We start from the raw sequence: 25666 nt of genomic DNA on the forward strand, positions 1-25666 counted from the left end.
AGGAAATAGCCACCCAAGTCCAGGAAGTGCAGCGAATCCCATACAGGATAAACCCAAGGAGAAACACGCCGAGACACTAGTAATCAAATTGGCAAAAATTAAAGACAAAGAAAAATTATTGAAAGCAGCAGGGAAAAACGACAAATAACATACAAGGGAACTCCCATAAGGTTAACAGCTGATTTCTCAGCAGAAACTCTACAAGCCAGAAGGGAGTGGCATGATATACTTAAAGTGATGAAAGGGAAGAACCTACAACCAAGCCTGCTCTGCACGTCAAGGATCTTATTCAGGTTCGACAGAGAAATCAAAAGCTTTACAGACGAGCAAAAGTTAAGAGAATTCAGCACCACCAAACCAGCTCTACAGCAAATGCTAAAAGAACTTCTGTAAGTGGAAAACACAAGAGAAGAAAAGGACCTACAAAAACAAACCCAAAACAATTAAGAAAATGGTCATAGGAACATACATATCGATTATTACCTTAAATGTGAATGGATTAAATGCTCCAACCAAAAGACACAGGCTCGCTGAATGGATACAAAAACAAGACCCACATATATGCTGTCTAAAAGAGACCCATTTCAGACCTAGGGACACATACAGACTGAAAGTGAGGGGATGGAAAAAGATATTCCATACAAATGGAAATCAAAAGAAAGCTGGAGTAGCTATACTCTTATCAGATAAAATAGACTTTAAAATAAAGAATATTACAAAAGACAAGGAAGGACACTACATAATGATCAAGAGATCAATCCAAGAACAAGATATAACAATTATAAATATATAGGCACCCAACATAGGAGCACCTCAATACATAAGGCAACTGCTAACAGCTATACAAGAGGAAATCGACAGTCACACAATAATAGTGGGGGACTTTAACACCTCAATTACACCAATGGACAGATCATCCAGGCAGAACAGAACTGGAACAAAAAATCCTAAAATTTGTATGGAGACACGAAAGACCCCGAATAGCCAAAGCAATCTTGAGGGAAAAAAACAGAGCTGGAGGAATCAGATTCCCTGACTTCAGACTATACTACAAAGCTACAGTAATCAAGACAATATGGTACTGGAACAAAAACAGAAGTATAGATCAATGGAACAGGATAGAAAGCCCAGAGATAAACCCACACACCTATGGTCAACTAATCTATGACAAAGGAGGCAAGGATATTCAATGGAGAAAAGACAGTCTCTTCAATAAGTGGTGCTGGGGACTTCCCTGGTGACACAGTGGTTAAGAATCCTCCTGCCAATACAGGGGACACGGGTTTGAGCCCTGGTCCGGGAAGATCCCACATGCCACAGGGCAACTAAGCCCGTGCACCACAACTACTGAGTCTGCTCTCTAGAGCCCGTGAGCCACAACTACTGAGCCCATGTGCCACAACTAACTGAAGCCCATGTGCCTAGAGCCCGTGCTCCACAACAAGAGAAGCCACTGCCCTGAGAAGCCTGTGCACTGCAACGAAAGGTAGCCCCCACTCCCCACAACTAGAGAAAAGAGCCGCGCGCAGCAACGAAGACCCAACACAGCCAAAAATAAATAAATAAATAATAAAAATAAAAAAGTGGTGCTGGGAAAACTGGACAGCTACATGGAAAAGAATGAATCTATGACAAAGGAGGCAAGGATATTCAATGGAGAAAAGACAGTCTCTTCAATAAGTGGTGCTGGGGACTTCCCTGGTGACACAGTGGTTAAGAATCCTCCTGCCAATACAGGGGACACGGGTTTGAGCCCTGGTCCGGGAAGATCCCACATGCCACAGGGCAACTAAGCCCGTGCACCACAACTACTGAGTCTGCTCTCTAGAGCCCGTGAGCCACAACTACTGAGCCCATGTGCCACAACTAACTGAAGCCCATGTGCCTAGAGCCCGTGCTACACAACAAGAGAAGCCACTGCCCTGAGAAGCCTGTGCACTGCAACGAAAGGTAGCCCCCACTCCCCACAGCTAGAGAAAAGCCGCGCGCAGCAACAAAGACCCAACACAGCCAAAAATAAATAAATAAATAATAAAAATAAAAAAGTGGTGCTGGGAAAACTGGACAGCTACATGGAAAAGAATGAAATTAGAAAATGCCCTAACACCATACACAAAAATAAACTCAAAATGGATTAAATGCCTAAACGTAAGACCGGACACTGTAAAACTCTTAGAGGAAAACATAGGAAGAACACTCCTTGACATAAATCACAGCAAGATCTTTTTGACCCCCCTGCTAGAGTAAAGGAAATAAAAACAAAATAAACAACTGGGACCTAATGAAACTTAAAAACTTTTGCATAGCAAAGGAAACTATAAACAAGACAAAAAGACAACCCTCAGAATGGGAGAAAATATTTGCAAACGAATCAACAAACACAGGATTAATCTCCAAAATATATAAACAGCTCATGCAGCTCAATATTAAAAAAAACTAAACAACCCAATCAAAAAATGGTCAGAAGACCTAAATAGACATTTCTCCAAAGAAGACATATAGATGGCCAAGAGGCACATGAAAAGCTGCTCAACATCATTAATTATTAGAGAAATGCAAATCAAAACTACAATGAGGTATCACTCACACCAGTTAGAATGGGCATCATCAGAAAATGTACAAACAATAAATGCTGGAGAGGGTGTGGAGAAAAGGGAACCCTCCTGCACTGTTGGTGGGAATGTAAATTGATACAACCACTATGGAGAACAGTATAGAGGTTCCTTAAAAAACTAAAATTAGAATTACTGTATGACCCAGCAATCCCACTACTGGGCATATACCAGAGAATACCATAATTCAAAAAGACACATGCACCACAATGTTCATTGCAACACTATTTACAATAGCCAGGTCATGGAAGCAACCTAAAGAAGATGTGGTACATATATACAATGGAATGTTACTCAGCCATAAAAAGGAACGAAATTGGGTCATTTGTAGAGACGTGGATGGACCTAGAGATTGTCATAGAGAGTGAAGTAAGTCAGAAAGAGAAAAACAAATATCATATATTAACACATATGTGGCATCTAGAAAAATGGTACAGATGAACCAGTTTGCAAGGCAGAAATAGAGACACAGACGTAGAGAACAAACATCTGGACACCAAGGGGGGAAAGCAGGGCAGGGGTGGGGTGCGGTGGTGGTGGGGGAACGAACTGGGAGATTGGGACTGACATATATACACTAATATGTATAAAATAGATAACTAATAAGAACCTGCTATATAAAAAATAAATAAATAAAATAAAATTCAAATTTAAAAAAAAATCATGGCCGTTCAGAGGAAGCAAAATTAGAGCAGCGAATCTGCTCTCTCTCTCAGAGAGACACCGTCTTCCCCGACAGTGCCTGTGGCCTCCCATGACCTTTATTAGCTCAGGAATAAGGCCTTTGCAGCCAGAAGGGTAAATGAACACTGACCTCATCCCTCAGCTGCCCCTGGACCCAGTCACATATCTCCATGCAAACTGACTCCACCCTGACTCCTCTTTGCCACTCATGCCCCACCCCCAATCCATCGCCACTGTGTCAGAAAAGCTCAGCCAGACCCCCTCTCCCCATCTTCAGCACCCCCTGGTCAGAGCCTCCTGGCTGGTGCCTCTGCTTCGCCCAGGCCCTCCTAGTGTCTACAGCCATCCAGCCCTTAGGCCACGTCCCTCCTCTGCTTGCACCCCGCAGAGGCCTTCTTGGTGATGAAACTCGGGGCCCAGCAGCCACACAGAGTGTAAGGGGAAGAGCAGGGGCACAAACCCAGAGTTCTGGAATTCCAGACCCACTCTGTTGCTACGCCGCTCTTCCAGTACCTCCAGTTGACATACTTGATGTGCTCCAGCCTTTATGCACAAAATGGGAAAGGCCACACGTGAAATACATTTTACAGCGTTCAGTTTTGCAATCCACCCATTCCGGTTTAACTTTCAAGTGAAACTCGTACTCTTATTGGCCCCGAGCTTTGTTCCAATGCTCAGTTTAAACCTCCTGCTGACCCAACCCCTGGCTCTTCCTTCCATTGCCCTTGCTTAAGTGGAGTGGTGGGCATACCTGGCCAGAACACCTGCATGCCTCTCTTCCCCTTTGCTCCTGAAAAATCCCTACCTACTCCCCTCCGCAGACCTGCTTGAGCAGGATTTACTCCTGTGGGAGGAAGGGGAGGGGGCCAGTAGGCCCAGTCCTCCACTAGACCTCCTGGAGTGCTTGTTGTTGCTGTGGGGATAGAGGCTAAACGTCCAGCGCTCAGGCCCATCCTGGCTCCGGCTCTGGTTCTCCTGCCTGCGGAGGCTGCAGCCATGGGCGTGCTAAGGACCTTTAACTTCATGGTGCAGGTATCTCAGGGACCACAGGGGTGGTGCCAAGAAGCCAGGCTCTGATTCCCCGCGCCTGTGCTCTTCACGGGTGTGGGAGGGCTTGTGCCTTCCCCTCTTACTGACATTTTTCTCCCCCAGCATCAGTCTCCCCCAGCTCTTTCTTTATGCGTCTCTCTCCCTCTGTCCCTGTCCTCCTCCAGCTTCCCATACTCTCATTACTCCACCTCGGCCCCAACCCCACTCTTTTCTTTATTTCTGTCTCTCTCCCTTAATCGGCCATAATTTAGAACTAAAGCCTATTATTCATAAATTAGTAAAAGTTTAACTTTCCCACTCATATTTGAAAGGCAGAGAAGTGGAACGATATACATTTTTTACTTAAACATGAATTTCATAGCAATTTAGTTTATATCTCCCAAGGTTGAGCTCCTCCCGCCCTTTAAATCCACATCTCTCAATACAGTTGCCCCTCTGTGCCCCATCCGAGCCCCTGGGCCGCGGTGGCGTCCTCTGGCGCTGCCCCTCTACCATGCTGGGAAGAAGTAAGGACTGTAGGAGGATGTGGGGCTCAGACAGGGACAAGACCCTTGGCCTACACTGCTCCCACCTCTCCAGACTTTGACCAGACCCTGAATGCATCTTATGTACCTGGACAGTGTCAGGGAAGGGGTGCAGATGGGGCTGTAGAGATGGGCTGCATCCCCAAACCCTCTGAGTTGTTCTGGAAGCTCAGGGGCCCAGTGGGAACTGTCCAGCCCACAATCTCCAGAGATCCCAGGCATGGACTGAAGAGGAAGAAAGGAAGCATAAGAAGAATCATCACCATCATCTTCACAATAGTTTTAGCAAATTCCTAACCAAGAGCATACTGAGAGCCAGGCATTTTTTTAAGCACTTAAAAATGTTTGAGTCATGAAAATCTCACAACCACCTATGAAACAGGCACTATCATCCTCATTCTACTGAGGGTTGCCTGATAAAATGCAGAATGGCCAATTAAATTTGAAAGTCAGATAAGCAATGGATAATGTTTTAGTAGAGGTATGTCCCCAATACTAGATAGGACATACTTGTATTGAAACATTGTTACTTGCTTATCTAAAATTCCCATTTAACTGGGAGTCCTGTGATTTTATTGGCTAAATCTGGCAACCTTCGCACAAAGAGGTAAAGAAACTTGTTCAAGCTCACATGACTGTAGGCGGCAGAGCCAGGGTTCACCCCCAGTCTGGCTCTAGAGGCGAGTCCTCAGTTCCCGTGCCCTGCTGCCTCTCTCGGCCCCCATCCTTCTTTCCCTTCCGTCCAGGCACCTGCCTTGCTCTGGGTTCAGCCTCTCCACTGAGGAGTCTACCTTGGACCTCCCTTCCCTGGGTGGCGCCCACTGTCTGCTGTGCCAGCTCCTTAGCCATACTCTTTGCACCTTCCAGAAGCATGATTGGGTCATTCCATTAAAATCCACTAATTCAGCCCTTGGGTATGAAGCCCCCTCCTATGTGTACAACATTCTCTGCCAAAGTGGCTCTGGCTAACAGGTTGATTCTAGAAAAGGCTGGAACAGTCCCCAGAAGCCCCTTTTCCTCTAGATTCCTTCAATAGGACCCTGATTGAGGGTCTGCTGTGCTCCAGGCACTGTCACCCAGCCATTTTCAGTGGGGTTGTATGGAAACCACATCCCATGTTTGTTGTCTACTCCAGCCAAGTGACTAATGGGGTGACTCCCAGGCTAGGTAGGATGGGAGGGCAATGCTGGAGGTGTGGGGGAAGACAGGGGAGCATTTGGGCCCCATGATGGCCTCTCGTTCCTCAGCCCATGACTACTGTTTCATGAGACCTTTCCAAAGAGACATTCCCCAATTCTCTGCACCCCCTGTCCCCACAGGTACTACTTTCCATGCCAGCGCTGGCTGGCAGTGGAGGAGGATGATGGCCAGCTGTCCAGGGAGCTGTTGCCAGTGGATGAGTCCTACGTGCTGCCACCAAGCGAGGATGAGGAGGGTGGGGGAGATGACAACCCCCTCGACCGCCTGGCTCTGGAGCAGAAAGGTTTCCTAACCTAGAGCTGATTTCTCCCCTCCAGTACCCCTTTCTTCTGTCTCTCCCCTACTAGGTCTCCATCTTCCCTTCCCCTGTGGGCTCTGGGCACTTCCTTCCCTGGGAATCTCTCTGTTCTCTCATTCCTCCATGGCAAGAATGGGGAGGTGAAGGGGGCGTATTCTCACATTTCTAGCATACGGCTGGGTATAAAGTACATGGCCTAGCATGGAGTTATTGTCAGGAATAGAATGGAATGGAAGGAATGGAATGGGATGGAACAGAATAGAATAGTTATACCTGACTCTGACTTAGTCTTGTGTCTTCCCCTCCAGGCACATTATAGACTCTCAATATGAATATTTTTGTCAAGGGAAAGAATGAACTTTCAAGAGTTCTCTGAAGCTGTGCTCCGTTCCTTGAAACATGCATCCCTAAAACTTCCCAACCTGCAGGAGTCAGACCAGGGCTCCTGGCTGATGAGCCTCTGAACCCCACAGTCACCCCAAGTCTTCCCCAAGCATCCTACAACTTTACTGATTGAGGGTTTCCTGTGTGAGCTGAACGTGGGGTGGGGGGACCTCATCTCTGCCTTCAGGAAGTTTCCAGACTAAAGGCAACTACAGAAGAACACATGCTACAAGTAAAGTGATTCATAAAAACAGCCAACACAAGCAGAGAAACATGCTCAGTACGTTTTCTTCCTCCTACCTTCATGGGAGGTGCAATCTACCACTCACTTCTCCACACTCTTCTCCTGGCAGATAAATCTACCACATTCTCAGTAACCATAAAGACCGGGGACAAGAAGAACGCGGGCACCGATGCCAATGTCTTCATCACGCTCTTTGGCACTCAGGATGACACTGGTAAGAGAGCAACGCAGGGCCGAGGTTCACCCACGTTCCTCTCCAGGGAGACTGGGAGATTCAGTGGAATTTTCCAAGGAAATACTGGACATGCCTCTCCCTCTTTCTCTCTCTCTATTTTTTTAAGAAACCATATTTTAAAATTCTCTTTATTATTTTATTTTATTTTATTTTATTTTATGAGAATACTTAACATGCAATCTATTTTCTTACCAAATTTTAAATGTACGATACATGGTCATTGACTATAGTTATATGGTGTACAGCAGATCTCTAGAGCTTATTAAACTTACTAAACTGAAACTTTATGCCTGTTGATTATTAAACCCCCATTTCTTCCTATCCCCAGCTCCTGATAACTACCATTTCCGTCTCTGATTTTATGAATTTGATTTTGATGCCTCATTTAAACGGAGTCATGCTGTATTCATCCTTTTGTGTCTGGCTAATTTCACTTAGCATAATATCCTCAAGAACCATCCACATTGTTGCATATTGGAGAATCTCCTTTTACAAAGCTGTATAATATTCCACTGTATGTATATACCATATTTTCTTTATCTGTTCATCTGTCAGTGGACATTTAGGATTTTTTCCATTCTTACCTATTGTGAATAGTGCTGCAATGAACACACGAGCGCTAATACTTTTCAAGAATCTGATTTCAATTCTTTTGGATATATACCCAGAATTGGGATTGTGGGTTCATATGGTAGTTCTCTTTTTAACTTTTTTAGGAACTTTCATACTATTATCCATAGCAACTGCATCATTTTTCATTCCCACCAACTGTGTGCAGGGGTTCCAATTTCTCTACATCCTCACCAACACTTGTTGTCTTTTGGTTTGTTTGGTTTTTTAAAAATTTATTTATTTTTGGCTGCATCAGATCTTACTTGCAGCACATGGGATCTTTCATTGTGGTGCCCAGGCTCTTTGTTGCAGCGCAAGGGCTTCTCTCTAGTTGTGGCACGTGGGCTTTGTAGTTGTGACACACAGACTTACTTGCCCCGTGGCATGTGGGATCTTAGTTCCCGACCAGAGATTGAACCCACGTCCCCTGCATTGAAATGAAAGACCACAACAACTCTATGGGGAAGACCATCCCTTTGACATTCGAGGAAACCAGTTTCAGAGAATTTAATTTGTCCAAGGCCACCCAGATGCTAAGTGGCAAAAGCAGGCATCTAACCAAGGTCTGTCTGACTCTTTGTGTGCTGAAACCAGTCTGCAGTGAGTCTAGATTATCAGAACACTTCCTACATGAGGTGGGACTTACAGGGTTAAGGAGACTTGAAAGCTGAGGCAGGAGGAGATGGTGATGATCCTGAAACCACCTTAAATTTCAGACTGACGTGCAGCTAGAGTCCCAGGACAGATAATGTATGTGAGATGGCTGGTCAGGGGCATTTGAAGCCAACCCTCCTTCTGTCATCCAGAGAAGAGTCTCCAGAGAATTCCCACATGCCCCATCCCTGCAGGGGAGGCCCTGTTTCCCCAGGGAGCGTGGGAGGGTGGCTCTGTCACTGGCTCCCTCCCCGCCATGGAGAAACGCGGGGATTGTGAAAGGGGAGCACACATTGGCTTGGGGCCCCACCACTTCCTCCTGGATGACCTTGGATAAGGCACTTAATTTCTGTGTGTGTCTCCTTTTCTTTAGATGCAAACTGGAAATAAAAATATATATGTCAAAAGATTATTGTAAAGCTTAATAAAAGGACATACATACACACACACACACACACACACACACACACACACACACACAAAATGCCAAAGATGCCTAGTGGATGGTAAATGTACAGTCTAAATTTGATGAAAGTTCAGAAATTTGGTCATTATGAGGAGAGACGAAAAAAGGTGGGCAGACTAGGTTGGAAGGTCTCAGGCCCAGCCAGTCATGTTGGGGTCATTTGGTTGGCAGGAATGACCCTCCTGAAATCCTCCAAGACAAACAGTGACAAGTTTGAGAGGGACAGCATCGAAATCTTCACAGTGGAGACCCTGGACCTGGGAGATCTGTGGAAAGTCAGGATCGGCCATGACAACACAGGTCTCTGCCTTCCCTCCCTCTTTTCCTGGCTAAGAACGTGAGGACCATGGGCAGGTCCCCGTGGGTGTCTAGGCAAGAATCTGAGGTAGACTTGGATGTCATCTGCCTTCCATAATGACACAGCTTCCTCAGTCCCTTCAGTCTGGTAGAGTCCTGGCTGCACACAGAGATTCTGGTGTAATTGATCAGGGAGGGGCCAGGACACTGATGACATTTAAAGCTTTCCCCAAAACCGCACTCTCAGAAATTTCAGTGGCAGCCAGATTTGAGAATCCCTGATCGGTGGTTCCCAAATTTGAATGTGTATCAGAGCCACACTGGGGGGCTTGTTAAAACACAGATTTCTGGGCCTCACCCACAGCCTTTGGTTGGAGTAGGTCTGGGGTGGGACCCAAGAGTTTATGTTTCTCACCGGTAATGCTGAGGCTGCTAGTCCGGGGGCTCCACTTTGAGAACCACTGATGGAGCCAGTTCTTCCCAGAACCCACTGACACTGAAGCCAGACAAAAGTTGTGCCCAAGTTTGTTCTTTCTCAGTAAAGCAGACTCATTTTCTTGGTCTTCAAACCATATCTTCTAAGCCTGAGGAAAGAGGCCTTCCTCCTTCCCTCTGGGACTGAGGGACAGGGTCTCTGCCTGGCTTCCATTTCTTTTTTTAAGCCTGAGTGCTCATTTTCCCAGGGAGGAGCATCGATCCTTCACTAGTTTCCCTTGCCTTCATGCATCGCAAACTGAGGCCAGGGAGCCCAGTGTTTCGCCCCGTCACTGGGTGAAACTGTGGAGTCCTCGTTAACACAGCCTCTCCGTGGCATCTCTGGGCTCCCTCTCTGGAGCACCTTCCACCTTGGACAGTGTCCTTGCTTCCCTCCCCTCAGACTCTCTGCCTCCTGTCATCTCCTCCCCATGCTCCTTTGCTCTTGCTAATTTCACTGACAGCAGCCTGGAGTGTGATCCGCCTTCAGATGGGTGCCAGGGAATCAGTTCAGTAATGCTGTAAGCAAAAGGGATGGCATGTTCACGGTGGAGCTCTAAGCACCAGCCGTCGAGTAGGGAAGGATGTTTGGAGTCCCTGAAGTTGTTCACAGGAAACCATCTGTGTAGAGGTCCTTGATGAGTTCTGTGTCTCCTTCCCTCCAGGCAAGGCTCCAGGCTGGTTTGTAGACTGGGTAGAGGTGGATGCCCCATCCCTTGGAAAGTGCATGACATTCCCCTGTGGCCGCTGGTTGGCCAAGAATGAAGAAGATGGTGCCATCGTCAGGGACCTCTTCCACGCGGAACTTCAGACAAGGCTGTATACACCATGTAGGAATCTTGCACAGCAAGGCTGGGCCTCCTCCTGCACCCCATTGCTCACCACCCCAACTCAGTCCCAGTCCATCATCCAGTGTTGACCCTTGGCCAGGAGCACCTTGGAAATGCCCCTGGCCCTGTGCTGGCTGTGGACAGTGCCCTGGACCCAGGGAAAGGAAATATGGGATGTATTCCACACTGTACCCCAAACTAGCAGGTGACAAAAGGCAGAGAGCCTGACTTCTCTGGAGTTCAGTTTTCTTGTCTACAAAATAGAGATAATAATGTAGAATAGTTGTAAGACCCGAAAGGAAGAAAAGATAAAGGTCTAACAGTGAAGGATCATTATCAACCCCTTCACCAATCCTCACTCCCGTCATTAACACACCAAAGAAATCACCACTATAAGATTTTATCCTGATTGGGGGGAAAAAGAACTTTAAAAGAAGGTAAATGTAATTCCTTTACCAGCTCAAGGAAAGGAGGAAGTGGAACAAGTAGGTGAAGTTTTGACACTTCCCTTTCTCTAACATCATCAGAAAGTCTGTGCTGAGGGGTTGAGGGGCAGGCCAGCTGGAGCCAGTAGATGGGTTGCAAGGGGTGGGAAGAGAAGAGAAAGGACTCTCACCACTGTAGACTGGCTGATCCAATTGGCTGTTGTCCCCTGAAACATAATGCTCCTGTGTATAGAGTGTCTAGCGCCAAGGACAGCATTGAGGACACTTTACAAATGAGGAAACCAAGGCTTCTAGGTGCGTCGTCCAGGTCACACAGATAGTCAGGCTAGAGCCTGTGCTTTCAGCCAGTCTGTTGTACTAGCTCTGTGATGGGAGAGGCACGGAGACCCTGGTCTGAGGTGACAGGAGCTTTCTGTGGGCACTAGGCATGACAAAACCCCTCCCCTCACCCTGCGGTTGCTAGGCAACCGAGTGAAGGTTCAGGTCCCTGGGTAGCAGCTCCCAGTGAAGGGACCATCTGGGGCGGTGGTGCTTGTGAAGAACTTGACCCGCCTGTGTCCCGTTTTCACCTCCCCTCTGACTTTGCCCTCTGTCCCCCACCCTTAGTTGTCCCTTACGAGATCACGCTCTACACCAGTGATGTCTTTGCCGCTGGGACAGACGCCAACATCTTCATCATCATCTATGGCTGCGATGCCGTGTGCACCCAGCAGAAGTACCTATGCACCAACAAGAGGGAGCAGAAGCTGTTCTTTGAGAGGAAGTCTGCCTCCCGCTTCATAATGGAGGTACCTGGGTCTGGCAGGCTGCCGGGGGAGCCAGGACTGGGGGCGGGATGGGCCAGAAGACGAGGAGAAGGAACCTTTTGTCCAGAGTCTGACGTGTGCCTTCCCTCTGATACACTGCTGTGAGTGAGGGAGACAGGCAGATCAGCCAACCTCTCTGAGCCTCAGCACATCTGAGTAGCCATGAGGACAGTGAACCTGCCCTTCCAGGACCAGTGTCTGAATCAAAGGTGATCATGAGTGGATAGGACTTAGGGAGCTAGAAGCACAAGTCCAGTTCCATTGGGGCCATCTCCAGTGCTACCAACAACAGAGACCCATGGAGAGAGCCGGCTTCCAGACTTTCTCATCATATAATTGTCTCCCGTTCATCTGCTAAGCTATGGCCAATCCTCTCATATACAAAAGAGCATCCATATATTCCTCGGTTCCCCCTCAACTCTGGCCTGAGAGTTGTTCGACGGTTACTGTGGATGTATGTTGCCACATCCACACCTTGGTATTCTCTGCACTCAGTCCCGTTCCTCTCTGTGCACTCCACTGCGTGCCAGGTGGGGTGGGAGAGACAAGGGAAGAAGAGGACCCAGACTATGCCTGCAAGGGGCTTGCAGTCCAGCTGGGGGACTCCAGATCTCACACGGGGCTAATGAGAGAGTCTGGCGATCATCATAGTAACTGAACCTGGGGGTAAGAAGGCACCGTCATAGGGCTTTACCCATATTAACTCACTTAACCCTCAAAGCGACTCTGCGCTTTAATTATCCCTGCTTAAATATGGGGAAACTGAGGCACAGAGAGTTTAGTAGCTTAGATGAAATCACACAACCAAGGCACAGTGGAAGCTGGATTCAAAGCCAGGAGGACTGGCTCAGAATATGTGCTCTTAGCCGCTGTAGTAGACTAGTCCATGGTGATAAGGGCAAACAGTGGGGCTGGCTGAGCGTGCTATAGGTGTTCAGAGATGGGAGAGGGCTCCCTGGAAGTGGTGGTTTTGAGCTGGATCTGAAAGTGGACATAAGCGGGAACAAGGAGGGAAGGCATTCCTAGCAAGGGGAACATCATGGCCAGAGGTGGAAGTCAACACAGCAAGTGGTTTGAGGTTTGGCCAGAGGGGATAGGAGGAGAGTGATATGACTTGGGTAGAGGACGAGATGGAGCAGGACTTAAAGGGGATGTGACTCTGAAGGACGAGAGATGGGAGCCTGGGGAGCCTGGGCTCTCCAGGTAGTGGGGACCTTTGCAGATGTGCCCCGTATTTTCTGGTGGGAAACAAAGTCCAGAGCCCCTTCCTTCTTCCTCGGGCTGTGTCTGCCCCGGGGGACTCCCTTTCCCCTCCCCACCTCCTCTGGGAGCAGTCAGCACTTGTGGGAAGTTTGCCACCTTGGTGGAGTTTTTTAACAAGGAAAATTCAAGGGTGATTCATCTATGCACACAGAGCAACACCTCACCCACCCGAGATGTCATGGCATGTGCGTCATCCAAGCCTGATGCCGTCAGGGGCCCGAGCTGTGATTACACCTCAGCCTGGCTTCCAGGGAGTTTTATCAATGAAGTCCACCTAATGGGAAGCTATAATTTGCCAGCAATTTGTTGCTATCTTATTTCTTTTTTCTTTTCAAATCTATCTGGGAGCTGGGTATATGAGAGCTTCGAAACAAATGAGATCGCTTTGTGTCCCTGTCTCTCCATTTCTCTTTTCCAGTTGCTTTTCAGATAAGAGGTGGAGCACTGGATTGCGAGCCCTTAACCCTGGGTTCTGGGTCTGCTCGGCCTCTAACTCATGAGCAAGCCCTATCCTCTCTCTGTGGCCTCTTCCTCAGACATGCGGATCAGCTGGGAAAATAACAACAATAGCTAACATTTACTGAGCACTTCCCATGTGCCAACCTTGTCCTCAGCACTTGGTGTGTGTCAACTCATTTAATCCTCATCACCATTCCAAGAGTTAGGCTGGCAAATTATTCCATTTGCCAGCTGCCTGGCAGCTCAGTGTCCTTGAGTGCAGATTCTGTGAGCCACGATCTCACCCGTAGCTTCCTGTTTCTCCTGTTGTCAAAGGATAAGGCCCTGTGAAATCACTGGTCTCTGTTTAATGATTCAGAAAGCCCGGGGACTTGTGGGGGACACCACTTCTCTGATGAAGCATGGGTGAGCTGGCCAGCGGGGAGTTGGAGCGGAGCTGCAGGGCAGCAGAAGCAATGACAGTTATAGCATCTTGTTAACTCAGGGCGTCTCCAGCAATGTGGCGCCATGTTGGTCACTTGGAAGGAGAGAATCATTGACAAAAAGAAGCACGTCTGCGATCTTAGATGTAGGAGTGACCTCGAAGTTTGCTCTGCCCATGCCTCTGCCTTCAGCTGAGCAATCTTCCTATTTGATAGATGAGGCAATTGAGGCCTGGAAGGTCAAGTGCCTTGTCTAGATCACACAGCTCGTAGGGCTGCAACTGGGAAGGATGGAGGTGGGGTGGGAATAGGGGGAGGTTTCTCAAGCAGTGCTGATGGGCCTCCCCATGGCTGCTGACTGTGGGTGTGTGTGTGCGGAGGGTATGCAGTGGTGGGAGCTGTTCTAGTTCATTCCCAGGTCACATCTCTCTAGGGTTATAGAGGCTTTGCATTTGATGAATGACTCAATCACTCATTCAGATGCCATTCACTCATTGGGAGCTCTCATCCATCCTGGAGCCGTCTCTTTGTAGCACTGAGACCTTGATGGAGCAGGCCAAGCAGGTAACTTTGCACAGTTGCTACCAGGAAACTCAAGTCTGCACACCCTCTTTAACCCCCAACTGTGAAAGCAAAAGGCATGAATTCCATGGACCAACCATGAGCCAGGGCACCTGGGTATTACCATATTTCCCTACCCTCTTTTCCCTTTACCCCGACTTCCTTGTTTATATCCACCTGTGATTGCCCAGATCCCCATAGGGCTGAGGCAGGGTGTGAACTGATACATACAGCACCATTTCAGAAGAGAATATGACACATGAGAACTGTGAGAGGCCCTGGAGTGGGACCTGGGGGGATGATGGAGGGCAGCCTGGCAGAGAGAGAGCTGGGGAGGCAGGTGCCAGCTGAGTGGCCGCCTTGCCTTGTGTCTGGCCACCTCCCTGCTTCCTTAGAGAGCTCCGAGGAAAGTATCTGGGGATCAGTCACTCCTGGCTGAGGTCCCCCCTTGCACCTTATGCCCATAGGCTCCAGGCAGGAGAGATGGGAGATCACAGCTCCTGAATTTCAGGGACTCACTGTGGCACGCACGTAATCAGCTTTTTCATTCAAGAGGACGTTCATACATACCTTGGTGGTTAAGGTTCAGCACTGCATGTGAGAGAACCCAGCTGACTTTGCCACACCCATTTTTCAAATGAGGAAACAATCATTCTTTCATCCTTTCAGCCAACAGTTATTGAGAACCTAGGTTCTGGGCTTTGGGGATGCAGTGATGAGCAAAACAGATGTGATGCCTGCCCTCGTGGCTTTCAGTTGTAGAGAAGAAGGTATCACACCTTCTTTATCACACAGGTAAAGGCAAACTTCTAACTGAGAACTGCTGTAGGGGGTGGTTATAGGGTGCTGTCAGACCCTATCATGAAGAGATTTGACTTTCTTAAGGTGGTCAAGGGGGTTCCCTGGAGAAGTGATCCTTGAGCTGAGACCTGAATGCTGAGGTTGAACAAACACTGGTTTAGGTAAAGAAGAGAAAAGGGAAGGGGCAAGGGGAGCTTGTGCAAAGGCCCTGTGACAAGAGAATGTAGAGTTTGAGGGACTGGAATTTGAGGGATATAGAAGAGGAGTGGCTGGAGATGAAGGGGGCTCTTGGGGGCCAAGGAGAAGGTAAGGGTGGCAAGAGAGGGCATGGGAAGAACTAGAACTCATCTTCTGATACCCCCCAGTCAGTTCTTAAGCCACTGCTAGAACAATAAGTAATAGAAGACAAGGGGCTGGGCTCCACCAAGAAAGGGGGGGCAGCCTCCCAAAGCTTGAGTGAACTGAGTTCTGAAGTCTAGGTTGATGTTAAGCTTGGGGGGAGGAAGGGAGGTATGAGCACGGCCTATGTAGGGGAGGGCGGGGGCTGGCTTGACTGGACAGGAGGGACATACTGGGAGAAAGTGACCCCAGGAAGTTCAAAGGGACTCAAGGGTGGATGCCCTGGGGAGGCAGGGTTTTGCTGAAGTTGTACTTTCCAGGACCTTTCAGCCAACATCTGGTACATTTTCTCCTTTCCAAAGTTAGAAGACGTGGGAGAAATCATTGAAAAAATTCGGATTGGCCATGATAATACGGGCATGAATCCTGGTTGGCACTGCTCCCACGTGGACATCCGCAGGCTCCTCCCAGATAAAGATGTGAGTTTCTGACTGATCTGTCCTGCTGTTTCTTTTGTCCCTTTTCAGAAGAGATTAAAGACAGATTCTTTACAAGTACCTGTAGCCTTTTTAAGTTGAGATAAAATCATCTAAGGAAAATTCAGCCAGTTCACTCCGAGTGCAGGAACTAACTCAGGTCCAAGGCAGAATCTTTTAGAACCTGGTTTATGGGTCAAGAAGGAGGGTCTGGGCAACCACGTCTCTGCTCCCCACCCCCAAAGCCACACTACCAGTGAGTGACCAACTGTGCTCTTCCTGCAACTTAAGGTCAACTCAGAGAAAGAAACCCACCTGACCAACTTGGACAACATTCCAAAACCACGAAATTCTAAACCTAGGAAGCAACTGTCAGTCATGGCTGTGGTATGAGCTGGGAGCTGGGAGCAGTTTAAGAAAAACAGAGCTTCCTCCCCTTGCCTGCTGAGTCTGAGTCTCTGGGATGGGGTTCAGATATCTATTTTTAAGTGACTCGGGGAACTCCACCTTCAAGAGCCGACCCCTGACATGGTGTGGAAAGTGCTTTAAGTAAGACTGGATCTGCCGGAATTGGGGCAGGCCGGTGGGGAGCTCCTCTGTGGCTTTTGTATTATCAGTGGGGCTCCAACACCCTTGTCCCTGGTTGGTCCCCCGTGAGTGTTGACATGGTGATGAATGACTGAAGTTGGCAGTTTCCACATTAAGGGCTCAGTTTCCTCCTTCCTCCTCACCCCAGGGCACAGAGACCTTGACCTTCCCTTGTGATCGATGGCTTGCCACCTCAGAGGACGACAAGAAGACCATTCGAGAACTGGTCCCTTATGATATCTTCACTGAGAAATACATGAAAGATGGGTCTTTAAGGCAAGTCTACAAGGAAGTGGAAGAGCCTCTGGACAGTAAGTGTGGTGTGATCGCCCTCATCACTGTCAGCAGAGCCCTCCCTTGTAGGGCACCTGCCCTGTGCTGGGCGGAGCCTTTGCACCCAAGAGGTAGAGTCTATAATTATCTTCACTCCATAGAGAGGGCAACTGAGGCTCACAGAGGTTACACAACCTGCCGAAGTTCACTCAGCTAATAAATGGCAGGGCTATTCTTCAAAGGTACTCAGCTATCTCACTCCGAGGTCTGTGCTCAAATCCTTTCCTGGTCTGACAGTGTGATCATACATCCAAATATGTGCTCTCCTGTGCCTGGACTATGCTGGTCCTTGTTCTCTCCCTTGCTTAGTTAATTTGGCTACTAATCTGCAGGGCGTGGTCCTCTCTGCTCTTGCTGGATCCAGCTGTCCCAACCGCATATGAATCAAATAGCATCCTGGCTTTGTACAGAACTGGAGCTGTGGTGTGTTTGTTCTCAGGGTCTAGGTGCAGCTTCAGTGTCCAAGGTCATGGGTTTCTTTTCCGTATGTGCCAGTTTGCTTGTTCTCATTGATGAGGTTTTTTTCTGCCTGATTTGCCCCAGCCTGACCACACACTTCTTGTTCTCATTCCTTTGCTTTTGAACTACCATTTTCTGGTTCTCTTCTTACCTCTCTGGCTGGCCCCTGAGTGCCGTTCTCCCTTCTCTTGCCGGGTGGTATTTCTCCAGGCTCAGCCCTCAGCCTCAGCTGAGCCTCTGCTAGAGCTCTCACATTTTCTTTAGTCTGAGTTGTCATTTGCTTAAGAGATAAAAACAAGAGTTGCCTCAATAACATGCCTTTCTCTACCCATGTCCCTTTCTCCAAATTTGCTTTGCCATTGAATCTGGCAGATAATTCCCTTTTCTACTTGGATCCCAGAGGATGCCCAGGAAAGCTGGCCCGGCGGCACACTTGGCTGTTCTGTATTAATAACATGCCACAAACCCACTCTGTGCTGGGTGGTGTTTCTAGGGAAACATCTTTCCACGGAGAGCTGTGGGGCCTTGGAGGGACAGGGAGGGAGGAGGATCCAGAAATAGCAGGATTTGACTGTATGACCACATTGCTCAGCACCCAGAAGCTGAATTGGTTTTCCTAATTCCCAAAGCACTGGAGAGAGTGGCGGGGGGTCGGGGGTGGGGAGAAAGGGGCAGGAAGGCCATTTAATCACAGCCCTGGGCACACAGCACCCCACTCTGGGACGAGGGCTCCTAGAAGAGGTCCCGCCCAGGTGTGAAGTAGGGCTGAATGCACAGCCAGCAAATGGATGGGGAGAGAAAATGAGGGGGGTGGGGACAGTTGACTCATGTCAGTATTAGCCAGACAGGCGTGGGTGATGTTGACTCTTTTCGACGCGAGAGGATTTTTTTAATGCACATGTGAAATGCTGGCCAGATTCTGAGCTGAGCCGAGCAAGGTGGGGGCGCTGGTTCCTGTCCTTGAGGGGACAGGCCTCTGAGAGCAGTTCTCCCAGTGCGCCAAGGAGGTTTAGCCAGCAGAGTGCTGGGTGGGGCAGCAGAGAAGGGAGGATGGAAAAGGGGACGTAGGGAGGGGGCGGAGTTCGGGGTTGGATGTGAGTTTGTGCTCTGTGGTCTAGTCAAGGGGGGTGTGGGGGTGTGGGTCCAGAGCACAGGAGGGAACTGGGCTGGAGATGCAGCCTCGGGGAACTCACAGAAGTCAACACCCGGAGCATGCAGGGTAAGAGCTGCGGGAAGTGGACTGACCTGGGAGACGTGGGCATCCGAGTGGTAGGCAGACGATCAGGAACCTATAAAGCTGCTCAGGGAGCAGCCAGAGAGCCAGAAGGAGAGCAGGAAAGAATAATGCTGTGGAATCCAAGGGAAAATGAGGATAATAATAGGAACCGTGTTGTGGGCGTGAGCGTGTTCCATACCAACGGGTAAGAGCAGCTCACATCACCTTACTCTCCTACATTTACTTACATGTGGTTTTGAGCCCACTTGCAAGGGTTGGTAAGAAAGTCCATCTCAGTCACTGCAAGGAGAGGGCATCCCCTTTTCTAGGGTCTTATAAAAATCCTGAGGCTCACATCAGAGGCCTGGCCCTTAGTCCAGGTGGGAACAACCTACACCTGTGGCCTCCTGCCGCTCGGTGACACTGCTGCTGCTTGCTCCCCGCCGACATGCGGGTTTCATCTCTCTGGATGGCCAGCAATGCTTCTCCATGGACCCTGGCTTTGTCAAAAGACCCTCTCTCTTTTTTTTTTTTTTTTTTTTAAGTAAATTTATTTATTTTTGGTTGCTTTGGGTCTTTGCTGCTGTGCGCAGGCTTTCTCTAGTTGCAGTGAGCGGGGGCTACTCTTCATTGCGGTGCGCAGGCTTCTCATTGTGGTGGCTTGTCTTTGTTGCTGAGCACGGGCTCTAGGCGCGCGGGCTTCAGTGGTTGTGGCTCTCAGGCCCTAGAGCGCAGACTCAGTAGTTGTTGCTCCATGGCATGTGGGACCTTCCCGGACCAGGGCTCAAACCCGTGTCCCCTGCATTGACAGGAGGATTCTTAACCACTGCACCACCAGGGAAGCCCAAAAGACCCTCTCTTCAGCCTGGAGGCCTCCTTGCTTCAAGTCCCCAGATAAGCCAGGCAGCTGTCTCCTTATTGCGTCCCTTTGTGCAGATGAGGATTTCCTACCACCCATAGGGACTCTCGAACCCTCACCTGCTCCCAGGCTGGGGAAACTGACCTTCTTCCCAGTTGGACCATTTGTGCCTTCACCTCAAAGCCACAACTTTCATCCTTCCCCTTGGAGATAATCCAGCTAAGTCCCCTCTTCCCTGGTCTGAAACTCCAAAGCTCCTAGGATAAAGGAATATGGAGAGGAGACAAAGAATGCTCAGCCTTCCTAAAAACAAAGACTTGCCTTTCCCTCCTGGGATGGGGATTGGGAAAGGGGCTACTTTGTTCTTCCCTGATGAGTGTATAGCAGCAAAACAAAAACAAGACAGTGTTTAGTTTCATTTTCCTGAATAACTTTTAATAACAGTCACACCAGTATTTATTGAGCCCTTTCCAAAGGCCATAGGCGATCAAGGAGTGGGTGGCAGTGACTGTGGCTTTGGTGAGGGGGGTTTCCCTGGAGTGCTGGGGGCAGGCTGGTTGAAGAGTAAATGAAAATACGAAAGACACTGAGGGGAAACTATTCTTTCAAAAATATTTGATTTTCTCCATAAACCGTTTAGAAGGATCTGGCATTGATACCGGTCACCCTCACATGGGAAGGCACCTTCCTGAGTCTTTCCCCCGGAAGCTGTAAGCAGCTGGAGGGGTGGATGGTTTGAAGGGGCTGGAAAAGTCTCCATCCCTTGGGTCTCTTAGAGGTAAACTTCCCACGGGTGAATCCACTCCGACCTGTAGCAGAACGTGCGTAAGGGAAAAGAGAAAAGGAAGACACTGAGTTCTCCTGGAGTCCTGGGCCACAAGCTGAATACCGCCTACAGATCCAGTTCCCCCAAACCTAAACAATGCCATCCCTTTCTTCCCTTTGTCTGTCTGGCTGCCCACCCAGTTGTGCTGTACTCGGTGCAGATCTTCACAGGAAACGTTCCCGGGGCAGGGACAGACGCCAAGGTCTACATCACCATCTATGGAGACCTCGGGGACACGGGAGAGCGGTACCTCGGCAAGTCAGAGAACCGCACCAACAAATTCGAGAGAGGAACGGTAGGCGGAGCCCGCCGAGTTACCCCGCCCCTCTCCTCCCTGTCCCGTTATCATTGTGGGGGGTGGGGATGAAAGGGACCAGCTCTTCTTGTCTTGGAACTTTGCGGGATGTCATGCACCCTTATGTGGGCATTTGCCCCCCCACGGAGTCTGCTCCTCTTCTCTCAGCCTACGCAGGGTCCTGCATGTGGAGTAGGGGTGGGGCTAGAGCAAGCAAGAGGCCATTTGAGCCCCAGGTTGCTGGCTGTAAGGAACTGGGTTGTCTTCAAAGAATCCGGCTCACTGCAGTGGGTCACGAGCGTGGAGTGGTGAGCGCCTGCAGAGTGGCGGTGTTGCCCGGACAGCAGCTTGAACTAGGGGTCTGGAGGCCTCGTTCTGCCATCCACTCCTTACATGGCGGAGCAGCTCTGGCCTCAGTTTCCTCATCTGCGAAATAAGGAGGCTGATGTGAATCAGCTAAACTGTGTTGTGCAGAGTCCTGGGTAGCACCGAGGCCCACGGGAGCCACAGAAGGGTAGGGGCAGCAGACAGGCACCCACTCCTCCCGCACGGGTCCACTCTGACCTGGCCTATCGATTGGAGTGCCAAGCAAGCCCTCTACTAAGCAAGGGGCTCTGTGGCTACAGAAAAGGCTTGAAAACCACACCACTGCATGGTGTCCAACTTTGTCACCACTCAGCCCTTCCTCATTGCACCTTGCTTAGTGAACCAGTCTGGTCTCCCTGCTCCAGGCCCCTGAAATCCAATCCATCCTCCAGCTTTCCCCAATTAACCCATCCAAAGGTGGCCGAGTCACTCCCTCACTTCAACCTGTCAAGCTCCCCACTGATCCCAGATCCGGTCTGAGCCTTTCATGGGATTCACAAACCTTCACTGCCTGCCCAACCAGCCTGCGTAGAATGGCCCCCTGGGCCCCAGTTTCCAGAATGCTCCACACTTTCTCCTGTCTCCAAGTTTTTCCGAGCCTTTTCTCTGCACCTGTGCACATACGCACATAGGAAATACACAGTGCTGCTCTGTGGTTTTAACTTGTTACATAAAAGGCATCATCCTATATGCGTGCTTCTTGCAGGCAATGGGGTATCGTCGAAATCTATCTGTCGGGATAGTCCAACACAGATGTTGTTGTCTTGTTCTTTGTAACCACTGCACACATAGCATTCCACACATGACATTGCCATGGTTATTTACCATTCCCTAAGCACTGTGGACACCGAGGTGGGTCCCAATTTTCCACTGTAAAATTTATCCTGCAATAGGTATCCTTGTGCACATATGAAGGTGTCCCCCCAGGACAGATGCAAAGTGGAATTGCTGTGTCGTAAGGTGTACCCATTTTTGCTCTAATGGACTCAGCCACTTGCCAGTGCCCCAAGGCCTGCACAGGCCCACACCTGCCATCAGCATCACACCATTCACCTGCACTTTCCTCAGCCCGCAGCCTGACCTGCCCTGGGTGCCTAGAAGGCCCAACCCCCCAACTTCAGCTTAATGCCTCCACCTGGCAAGTCTTGCCAACCCTGCCCCTAGTCCTCACGCAGGTGGTTGTTCCCACCACCTGGGCCGTCCTGAGGAGGAGCGCAGGGTGTCCTATCGTCCCTGGGTTCCCAGCACTCAGCACAGTGACTTAGCGTACCTTTCGGAAGGGAAGTGGGTGTCATTCGGGGTCACCTCTCCCTCTTCCCCCTCCCCAGGCTCCTGCCAGCTGTGTTTTGACCCCACTTCACCCAAAGCCTAGAACTCCACATCTCACTGAGCAATCCTAAAAGAATGCAAGCACCCAAGAGTGCAATGTCACATCACTAAAGATGTAATCAGGGACGCAGAGAAGGGCCAATGTCACACCCCTGAGAAAGTCCCTCATGAACCCACAGTCCAGGTGATATGCCCTGTGCTCTCCCCAGCCTGGTCTGGACTCCACCACAGCCTCTCCCCACTCTGTCTGCACTCCTGCAGCCTGACCTGGCTCCTCCAGCTGCCAGCTTCCCCTGGGAATTTCAAGCCCCCTCTCGTTATTCAGAAAGATGTCACCTCTTCCATAGCTCTTACCGTCCAGCCTCCCACCTGACCTCAAGCCAACACTCAGCATAACTAAGGATGTCCAGGTACCAGGCTGAGCACCCCACTCACACAGCTCGTCAGGGTCCATATGGCAAACACCCACAGGGCTTATCCCAAGAGGAGCCGGACTGCAAAATGGGGCCATTGTGGAAGCGAGGCCTTGGAATACCAAACTCTCTGTGTTAGGGATTTGGGCCTGGAAGGCTCCTGGCTAGGAAGGGTCTGTTCAGCCCAACCAGTGAGGGGGATGGAAGGTACTGGATGGATGGGGTTGGAGTGGGTGGAGGTGGGGAGTGCCCCGCCACCCAAGTCCACACATCTGGACTCCCCAGGCCGACACCTTCATCATCGAGGCCGCTGACCTGGGTGTCATCTACAAGATCAAGCTCCGCCACGACAACACCAAATGGTGTGCAGACTGGTACGTGGAGAAGGTGGAGATCTGGAACGACACCAACGAGGACGAGTTCCTGTTCCTGTGCGGGCGCTGGCTGTCCCTGAAGAAGGAGGACGGGCGGCTCGAGAGGCTCTTTTATGAGAAGGTGCGTGAAAGGCAGCCGGGGGGCTTGGTTCAGCCATGGCCTGCTATCCTCATAGTTGGGGTGGCTCAGTGGAACTCAGGGTGCCAGAGGTGTAATGGGCCTGGGCTGTGCTCCTCCGGACAGGAGTACACGGGGGACCGGAGCAGCAACTGCAGCAGCCCCGCTGACTTCTGGGAGATTGCCCTGAGCTCCAAGATGGCCGACATCGACATCGCCACAGTGACAGGGCCCATGGCTGACTACGTTCAGGAGGGCCCAGGTAAGTCAAGCAGAGAACTCATCGGGGGGGCGGGGCAGGCACATGGATGTGTTTCAGCTGTTCTTGGACAGGCCGTGTGTTAACCCCACCCTCATTTGACCTACATTTAACACTTTGTAATTTACACACAGTTTCCTCACATGTTGTCTATTTCCATCCCCACAATAGCCCTGTGAACTGAGAGATGATGACCTAAAACAAATAGATTGCCAGTCATTTCTCCGGTGAAAATGGGTTTATTCAGGATCAGCAGAGAATTGCAACTTGCAGTCTGCAACCAGGGCAAGCTACATGCAATTCCCCATAGAGCAGGGAAGGAGAACTCTTTTATAGAGGAGAAAATGAAGTTGGGAAGGCTGGAGTAAACAAAGAGCCCGTGGCTTTTCACTGGCTGAGTTGTCGCCAGGAGAGAAGAGGAGTCTTTCTTCTTCCTGTTGGGCTCTGCCTGTTGTCTCAGGGCATAAGAGATCCTCCTCTGGTCTCCTGACTCTATTTAACTGAGGTTTCTATTTATTAATTTTTTACATTTTCTCCTCTGGATCAAGACCTTTCTTTGAAAGTATCGCTGATCGAGAGTCAGGTCTTCTGGTTTCAGCAGCTTTTTGTCCCTTAATGTCAGGAAGGGCCTTTCCTGGGTATAGTGTCCCACGTTGGAGAGAAAGTGCACAGATTGGAATCCTAATGAGATCACATTTGAGTAACAAGGAGGGGTAGGAGAGAGACCTCTCGAGCATTTTTTTAATCCAAAGCCTATGTTACAAAGATAATAGACTCTGGAGATTATCTGAAGTGTTATGTCATCATCAAAGGTTTGGAAAGAATCTTCTGACAGACCTGATCTGGATATCTTGGGAAAGTTGTCTCATCAAATATTGTATGCTTCAATTCCAGGAAATATTTACTTTCATGTCACTAGATGATGTGTAAGTCCAATCAGGATTTGGTTGCCTTCTTTGTCACATGAATCCAAGAGTCTGTTCCCTGGAGTTTGGCAGCACAAGTGTTGGTTAGCAGTACTTGATAGGGGCCTCTCCAGCAAGACTGAAGATAGTCTTTCTGGAGATAATCTTTTCCAATAGACAAAATATCCAGGTTGTAAGGTGTGATGCTTAAGGTCTTTGTCCCCAGAGAGCACACTGTGAAAAGATTGCTCTGCAAAAAAACATGATTATTTTTAACAAAAGCAGTATTAGAGTATCTCTGCTTTTATTGGCTGTGGATCAGAAAATGCAGAAGCCAAGAGCTTTGGGTGTCCTGTGACTATCTCAAAGGGCGAGTGTTTGTGAGTTCCAAAAGGAGTGGATCTAAGATTTAGAAGGATCAATGGCAAAGCTTTTGGACAAGGTACTTGGAGGGTTTCTACAAATGTTGCCATTGAGTCTTAATAATGCAGTTAGTGCACTTGACTAAACCAGAGCATTGAGGGTGATAAGCACACTGAAGTAAAACCAGCCAAACGGTGCAGAATTGTCAAAGTACCTGACTAGCAAAATGAATTCCTCAATCACTATGAAGTTCGAGAGGAGTTCCTCAGGTAGGGATAATCTTTTCCAAAAGGACTTTAGCCACAGAAGAGGCAGTAGCCTGTCTGCAAAGGAAGGCTTTAGTCCAGCGTGAAACATACAGACCATGACTGAAAGATATTTATCTCCATGAGACGGAGAAAGTTGTATGAAATCCATTTACCAGACCTCAAATGGTCCATTAGGAAGTTTAAAATGTCCAGGAGCAGAGTACAAACAGGCTTCCCTGACTTGTATTTCAGATAAGTGGAATAGTGAGGTAGGCACTTTTTGTGGCCTTGTTAATGTTTCCTCACTAATATTGATTCATGGATGCTATCTTTTTGCCAGTAGACCAATGGTTTAATGCATGTACAATGGTGGTTAGTGGGAATTTTAGATCTCTAGTAGGACTGGGTTGTTATTGGGTCCAAATCAGAGCTTTCCCTTTTTATCAAACCAACAACGGTTGAATTTTCAATCTTGTTTTTCTTTTTTCTGAGGCCAATTGTTGGGCTTCTCTAGCCAGTTTTGCTATGTTATCATTTGGGGAAATATCTCTTTGGACCATGACAGAGGTTTGACTGCT

General features: G+C 49.1%; 1 protein-coding gene across 1 annotated transcript in view; it reads left to right on the forward strand.

Annotated features, from left to right (window-relative positions):
- The window catches only part of LOXHD1 (lipoxygenase homology PLAT domains 1), a 151861-nt gene that overhangs the window by 122045 nt on the left and 4150 nt on the right, over window positions 1-25666 (forward strand). Inside the window, exons 22-31 of the mRNA XM_028479943.1 lie at window positions 6190-6353; window positions 7106-7210; window positions 9135-9263; window positions 10400-10564; window positions 11617-11798; window positions 16024-16140; window positions 16874-17036; window positions 20559-20713; window positions 23107-23316; window positions 23440-23575. Of these exons, the coding sequence (XP_028335744.1) occupies window positions 6190-6353; window positions 7106-7210; window positions 9135-9263; window positions 10400-10564; window positions 11617-11798; window positions 16024-16140; window positions 16874-17036; window positions 20559-20713; window positions 23107-23316; window positions 23440-23575 (1526 nt within the window). The remainder of the gene's footprint in view (window positions 1-6189; window positions 6354-7105; window positions 7211-9134; window positions 9264-10399; window positions 10565-11616; window positions 11799-16023; window positions 16141-16873; window positions 17037-20558; window positions 20714-23106; window positions 23317-23439; window positions 23576-25666) is intronic.

Source organism: Physeter macrocephalus, chromosome 19 (assembly GCF_002837175.3).
Source record: "Physeter macrocephalus isolate SW-GA chromosome 19, ASM283717v5, whole genome shotgun sequence".
NCBI lineage: Eukaryota > Metazoa > Chordata > Mammalia > Artiodactyla > Physeteridae > Physeter > Physeter macrocephalus.